At 39.2% G+C, this 7772-nt stretch overlaps 1 protein-coding gene across 4 annotated transcripts in view; it reads right to left on the bottom strand.

Moving 5' to 3' along the window:
- Nucleotides 1-7772, bottom strand: part of GOLM1 (golgi membrane protein 1) — a 96682-nt gene that overhangs the window by 72878 nt on the left and 16032 nt on the right. For all 4 annotated transcript variants that reach the window (XM_019517373.1, XM_019517371.1, XM_019517374.1 and 1 more), the window contains exons 2-3: nucleotides 6697-6847; nucleotides 4184-4363 (exon numbers count right to left, since the gene is read on the bottom strand). In XM_019517373.1, coding sequence (XP_019372918.1) covers nucleotides 4184-4363; nucleotides 6697-6825 — 309 coding nt within the window. In that variant the 5' untranslated portion in view covers nucleotides 6826-6847. The remainder of the gene's footprint in view (nucleotides 1-4183; nucleotides 4364-6696; nucleotides 6848-7772) is intronic.

Raw genomic sequence — 7772 nt, 5'->3', positions numbered from 1 at the left:
AATTTTTTTTTTTCCTGCTGCTGCATGTCAGGGTTTTTTGAAGCCTTCCTCAAAAGCCTTCAAGAATTTTGACTGGAGCATGCCAATGCTCCTGCTGGGCCTTACACCTGGATGTTCCTGGCAGGAGGGTCAGACTGATCACCATATTTGAGACACAAGTCACATGAGGAGAGGCTGGAGGAATGAATTTTCCTCCATGGGCAGATTGGTATGAACTGCGAAGGTTTTCACCTTCCTCTGTAGCAGAGGACGTGGCCTTCATCCTTGCATCTCTCGTGTGGTTTTTTTTAACAAACTTTGCAGCAGCAGGACACTGGTCACCATAGTCCCCCACTTTACCTGTGGCAGATCCATGAGTTCTCTCTTTCAGCTGCATCAGGGTTAACTGAGTAGTTTTACTATTTTGATTAGACAATGAATTTGTATAGGATGATTTGAATAGGGATGATCCTGCCTCAGGCAGGCGGTTGGACTGTATGCCCTCTGGACGTCCCTTCCAACCCTGCTTTTCTATGATTCTTTAAGAAACCAGCATTTTGAAAGACCATGATCTCTTATATAGCCTGACTTTTCCTCTCTAAGTGGTGTCTCTGACTAAGCTGACATGAAACATACTGATAGGTATTTCATCTTAAAAGGAAAACATTAGGCACAGAACCTTTTCACAAAGGAGCTGAGAGCAATACTTAAAGACCATTGTAAAAAGCAGTCATTAAGCAGTGAGTCAATGACATTTTGCACGTCCAACAAATAAATATTAGGATTGTTACCATAAGTAAAATACAACACTATTTACCTGTTTACCTGAAAATGCATGATCCATTTTCATTAGACCTGCTTATCCACCAGTTTAAGAACCCAATAGAGTCTCAGAAAGATGTTTCTGCCAGTACATTCCTGAGAGGAATTTAAAGAGTCTGTGCACACCCTGGATGTAATGAATTCTGCACGGTAACAGTAGATTACACTGTTTTCCTTTAGAAAACGTCATGGTTTAGAACAGGGGTAAGCAATCCCTGGCGCTCATAAACATCTTAGGACAAGTCACAATTAAACATACTACAAGTCACTGCAAAAAATTCAGTGCCTGGGATTTACGCTGGAAGAAAATCTTTCTTGTAAGAATTCTCCCCATCTGGAAAATCCTTCTACTCTCCCAGTAGAAACATATCGCAATCCACCAGTGTGTGAAAGGAAAAGGAGTATTGTTGTAATGTATACGATAATCACAAACAATCTAACTTCTCTATTATATAAATCATTCCCCTTTAGGGATAAGGAGACCATTTTTGGACTCTCTTCTTCACTCACCAGGAAGAGTGGAGTTAATTTCCAAGTGCTACAATTCTAGAGTCAACAACAACCATAATTTCTGTATTACCTCTGTCAGAACACCACAATTATGCAACTATCAGAGAACCGAGACCTTTCTTAGAGGGGGAACCAACTTTCCTCCTCTGCCAAACTAGAATTTTAGGGCTCCAGTCCCCTACAATTTAATGAAAATACTCCTGCTTGCTTCTCTCACAGACCATGATGAAGTTAACCAGTGACCAACCAGGATACTGAGGATAAAGAAAAATGTACCATAAACAGGTTACATGCACGTGACGCTTACCAGCCAGTTTATCTGCCAGGTACCACAAGTTGGTCAGAGGTGTGCGTGTGCATCTGTGTGCACACGTATGTACGTGCACATGCATGCACATTGGACTCCTAGATCAGGGCAGCCACTCAGGTTGAGGGCCTGTCTAACTAGGCCTCCTGAATCACGTAAAACCAGTCAGTACTACTCCCCTCAAGGGCTGGGTATCTTGCAACCACAGCATTGGTATGCCTGCTAATTACCTTCCAGAGACATCAAATTCCACAACCTCACTCTTTTAGCCAGGGCCATAAATATACTTCTAAAATATTAATAGCCTTGATAACAGTCTTTTCAACTCCTCCATATATGATTGACTATATCCAGAATCATATCTGTTACACACCCCCCACAAAAAACCGCACTGTATCTTAGAAATCCACTGGAGGTCAGAGATACTAGTACAGAGGGGATGTAGGCTCCTATAAGTAGTCATGCTTCTATCAGCTTTCTAACCCCTGGATCATTTACAGTCTACAGTGGGAGACCTTAAGCTTGCTTGATCACCAGGGATCCTGGTTTTCTCTGATTAAAATGCCTAATTTTCGGTTTAAAAAAAATAAGCAACCTAAAATCCACATTCTTCCATGATTAAAATGAATTAAAATTCAACATACCTTGGTTCAGTGGCAAGCAGCCCTCCCCCCAATTCAAAGCAGCAAAAGTTGAACATGGGGAACAACCATTCAAAAGCTCTGCCAACTGGTTTCCATGGGACTGACAATTAGAAGTGGTCACCAAACAGCTTGTCCTCATATAGCAATCATACTGTTTCATCAGCAGACTTGAGTAGTATTCCATTACTGAACATTAATGGACCTACATTTTAGAAGCACCCACTGGAAGAAAAGCACTTTAGAACCAAAGAACCAATCACAATGCTCCCATATTTCAGAGGGGCTCTACCAAGAGGAAGAAATTATATATGAAGCTCACATTGGTGATTTGCTGGTAAGCACCAAAATAAAGTAATACTCATTTCTATGCATTAGACAAAGAACAATATCAAGTTTTTGCTTATATCACTTCACTGTGCTGCTTAAGGAGCAAAAGTGGAAGACAGAAAGTTCCTGCACTTAGCACCAAGGAACAGACACAAATTCTGACATGAAAACCTCAGAATTTTCACCAAGGAAAGTAAAGGAAGTAAATGGGTCCTGCTACTGGAAAGGAGATCTGGTAACAATAGAAAGTACTCCTTGAGCCCCTGTCTATGTTAGTCTGAAACAGTGTCATATGTTTGGGACTCTGAAAATAATCTTTGGGTACATTTTTTTTAAAAAACAACACAGAAAGAATTCATTTATTTTTTTAAACAACAAGTTAAGAGCATGCTTCAATTGGTCCAGTGATAATGTAACTGGTCTTTCAAGTAAACAAGGAAAGAGTAAACAAGCTTAAGAAATACATAAGGACTGGATTTTATCAATATGCTTTCACAGCTCCAACTTCTTGTTGGAACTCATTTTTTTTTAAGGAGCATGACAGAAGACTCAGACTTCATATTCTTACACAGTCTCTTCACAGCAGTACCAGAGTGCCTAATGCTGCTGGTCTTGGTCCATAAGAAGTGTATTTCACACCTAAGAAGTACATTCACATGCAAATCTCAGAAATTGTAAGGTCCATACATGAGGTGCTATGCAATTCAAAGTAAGGAACAAGTATTTCTCAATGTGGTTCTTTTACTCTATTTAAATCAGTTCCATTCTTTTGATCCACTAATCAAAAGGCAGCAATCCACAGCTTTGCTTATGAACTACAGAATAGCAGAAGCAACCAGAACAACTGAAGACATGTAGCAACAGTATAGGAAGACATGTCTATACCAAGGAAAAATAACCAAAAAATCTGAGGCAACAAAAAAAGAAAAAAGTAGAGAGGAACTATGTTTAAATGTGTTCACAGAATACCACGTAGAAGTAGTGATGTGTGTCATTTTTCTAATCAGTCCTTTTCGTAAGTAAAGAAAGGATAACAGATTTTTACCTGCTAGTACAATATTGCCAAACCCACACATTCAAAAGTCATGTAATTCTATATCCTGTAGCTACTGCTTCTATTTTAAAATTATAGCAATTAATGTACTTTATTATTTTCATCTGACACTGGAAAAGTCCAATACAACATCATGATGAGAATATAAGCTCCTTTCAACCATCAGTATTCTAAAGCAAAAGTCATGTCAATTCTAAGCACTTTTGAAAAATGCTACCTGCAACTTCTAACGTGATTTATTCTACATAATATTGTTATCTGCTGCAATGTAACTATACTTAATTTATGCAGAAGATGCCAAAAATGCAGTGGATTTTTCACCCATTAAATAATTTATTTTCTCTATGAAAAACAAGAACATTCTTTAGCCACTCTAAGTAAAGACATTTGTATTGGATTTCCATTTTCCCCCATGCTGCACTAATCAAAATGATGATATCCACTGCTTTTGCACTGCTTAAATATTTATGTAACTCTTTCCATGCAGAAAATCGTTTGATAAAAATGTCACACCAGCCCACAGGCTGGAAAAGGTCATACCTTCTCATCCTGATGTATTTTTTTGGCATTTTCCATCTGAAAATTGTGCAAGGACTGGATTTTATCAATCTGCTCCCGCTGCTTCTCAAGTTCTCCTTGGAATTCATTCTTTTTGAGTTCAACAGCTCCCCTCTCTGCAGCTGCTCTACGGACTCGCCCCTCCAGTTCCATAATCCGATTCTGAGAGGAAGCAAATATACAAATGTATGTGGTTCCCATTAATCAGCACTTATGAAGAGGATTTATGTGTATGATCCAACTTTAATCTTGTAGAAACAGAAACTGATTCCCCATACAATATTTTTAATCTAGCTTTGTCCTCACAAGCTACTTAATATTACATTCTTTAAATGCTTGTCTTTCATCTCAAAGTACTTTACAAACTAATATTCCAATTACTCCACTAGTGAAATCCACTAGCTGCCTAGCTATACAAACCAACCTTATAGAAGAGGGTAGAGTAAGAATCAAAATACCACTATGTACCATGTAACTATCCTGCATTAAGACTCTGAATAGAAGGTTTAAAAATACTATTTGGCTTCAACATCAGAGTTAAACCTCTGTTCTTCCAAAGCGCTCCTAGAGTTTACAGTGACTAAAGAAGTCGGGTTGTATTACAAGCCACATCCAGACCAGTTTTGAGAGCAACAGACCACCCCCACATTTGATCCTAGACTGTCTTAGAGAAAAGAATGCCACCTATCATATAAGCAGAAGCTATCCTGGGAGCACATCAGTACAAATACTGTCCCTGTCTGTCTTTGATTATTTTGTGTGAACAGACGGAAACACAGCAGGTGGCATTTGGTGGCTAGCAAAAAATACTTATTTGTCAAGAACACATATTGATAAATAGGGAGAATTAATCCTTTTTTTGCTTCCTGGACTGCTTGAAGAGATCACATTAAAAACCAGTGGAAGTTTCAGGAAGAGCATTATAATCGCACTTAAGATTTTTTTTTTATTCAGTTTTTACAGGATGCACCAGCAGTACCTCACATGTTCTATTTTTTACTGCCCAGTCAGCATTTACATACTTCCTTCTAATATAATGGCTAGATTCAGTGAAAACTCTTGGGGCGAAATCTGAACAGTCTGTTGTGTCTAGGACTACCCATCCGATTCCAGATTTAACATTTGCTATTTGTTAGAATAGAGCTTGGGTGTATCAAAAAGGTTAGAATCTGCTGAATCTCTAGGGAAGACAATTCAAGCTTTGTTATTTCACAGTTTCATTCTCTGTAGCTTCAGTTTAGCTCCAAAATTGGGACTGCCACAGAAGATAAGAATGGGGAAAAAAATAAAGAAAAGAAAAATGCTAACAGTTTGGTTGAAGGAACAGAAAAAAGGAGAACACTCCTTCCCATCTTAGTCATTATGTCAGCAAAGTCCTGCCAAGCAAATGAGTAAGTAAATATACTGCTTTAAAAGTGTAAGAGTAAATATTCTTTATGTGCAGCCCAACCCTTAAAATATGAATACAGCTACTATATAAACTACTACTAGGAAGTGTATATGGCTTAATGGACGTAAAGGAATTTTAAACTTCTGTCCAAGAAAGGTACTGCATGACTTTGCAATTATTGAACACCAGTACAGCCTTACACATCTAGGTTATGGCATCAAGTGTGACCCAAGATGGTAATGGCCTCTGCCTCATTGTCAGCTGTATAGCCAGTTGTGCAGAATGCCTTTGTGGTCTCAATCCAGGTCTTTAATGAACAGGTCACCACCACTGGGCACCAAAGAGGGGCAAAAATACACCCCTCACAGTCATGATGACCTGAACAAATAAAATGATAAATGCTAATGCTTTTTATTGAGCATTTCATCTGAATTTTGAAGTCTTTTACTGAGCAACAGTAGCAGCATAAAAATTCAGAACTGTTGAGATTAAAAGAACTGACAACAGGCTAGTTAGTGCAAATGCAGAGTTTTTACTTGAGGGGGTTAGACTAGATCAGTGGTTTTCAGCCTGTGGTCTGTGGAGCCCTAGGGTTCTTCAGACTATATCTAAGGGGTCCGTGAAAGACAACTATGATCAATCAAAAGTACATGAATACCCACACTTACAACTGAAAGGGGTCTGCACCTCCATTCAAATTCTTTTAGGTGGCAACAAATTAAAAAAAGGTTGAAAACCACTGAGCTAGATGATCCTAGAGGTCCCTTCCAACCCAATGTTTCCAGGATCTCTCTAATGCAGGGGTGGGCAAAATGTGGCCCGCCAAGCCATTCTATCCAGCCCGTGGGGCCCCTAAAAAATTTAGAAAATTAATATTTATCTGCCCTGGGCTGGCTGTCATGTAGCCCTTGATGGCTTGCCAAAACAGTAAGCGGCCCTCTGCCCAAAATAATTGCCCGCCCCTGCTCTAATGAGATGACTAGGCAAACAGGTTCATAAAGCACGCCAAGTTTCACTCTGCGTTTGGTGTACTTAAAACACAGTTCACAGGAGACAATACAAATAAAGTTTAGGTGCTAATGCTGTATGAAAGTCATGGTATTACCTGCAAGTCAATGCTGCGAGAACTTGCAATCCAATAATTGAAACCCAAAACAACCAGACAAGCCACCAGCGCAGCTACCAGAAGAGGTGGAGACTTCATCCCTCGACGGCCGTTTCCTAGCCCCACCATTTCAAAGAGAAGCTGCAGAAATCTGCAAGTTAAAATAAGCCAGTCACATATCCTTTTGCTTGAACAATTACACAAACACAGCACACTTCTACTAACTCCAAAAAGAGCTGTGATTCTTCAAGAAACAAGTTCAGTTATATAAATTAGTAGGAATTGAAATATACATAGCAAGGAGCGCATTCTCCCTAGGGTTTCTCTCAGAAGGAAAATAAAAACACTGGGCTATTCAATTTTATGCAGTATATCACACCAACCTCAGTCCTTGGGCATCCCATATAGAAATCCTAATGATGTAATAAAAACCTACCAACAACTGCCATGCTGGAACAAGCCCACATTCTACCAAGTCAGGTCTTTTATTGCTGATGGTGGCCAATGCAGGATGCTGACTGAATACTGCTATCTCCTTGAAGCAGGAGGCTGACTTAACTCTCTTTTTTTAAATTTTAACTCTAAGCTAGAGAAACTGTCAATTCTTTCCCTGGTGACACTACTTATTCCAGCAAGAGTCACTGAATAAGACTCAGTTCAACTATTTTAGGAATAATCCTAAATTTAATAGCTGGATAAAGCTCTCATTGACTTCAACAGGAAACTGTAATTAGAAGGCAGAAGGGCTCATATTCACTCTCGAGTTTTCTTGTACTAAGATATCTAGGAACTATGCTGTGCCATATCAGGTAGGAATAGCCTTATTATGGACCACAGAATAATTTTAAGAAAACCAGGTTTAAAAAGCACAATACTTCAGTATTATGTAGAAAAATTAATGCATGAGTGCAAACTCACACACAAAGAATTGTGTCTAAATATACAAGTGCTCTTCATAAGGCAGAGTTAACCATATAGAGCGCGTGTGTGTGTGTGTGTGTGTGTGTGTGTGTGTGTGTGTGTGTGTGTGTGTGTGTGTGTGTGTGTGTGTGTGTGTGTGTGTGTGTGTGTGTGTG

This window comes from Gavialis gangeticus, unplaced genomic scaffold (assembly GCF_001723915.1).
Source record: "Gavialis gangeticus isolate Ggan-Ray unplaced genomic scaffold, GavGan_comp1, whole genome shotgun sequence".
In the NCBI taxonomy this organism is placed as follows: domain Eukaryota; kingdom Metazoa; phylum Chordata; order Crocodylia; family Gavialidae; genus Gavialis; species Gavialis gangeticus.
This window is presented reverse-complemented; position numbering and strand designations above follow the sequence as displayed.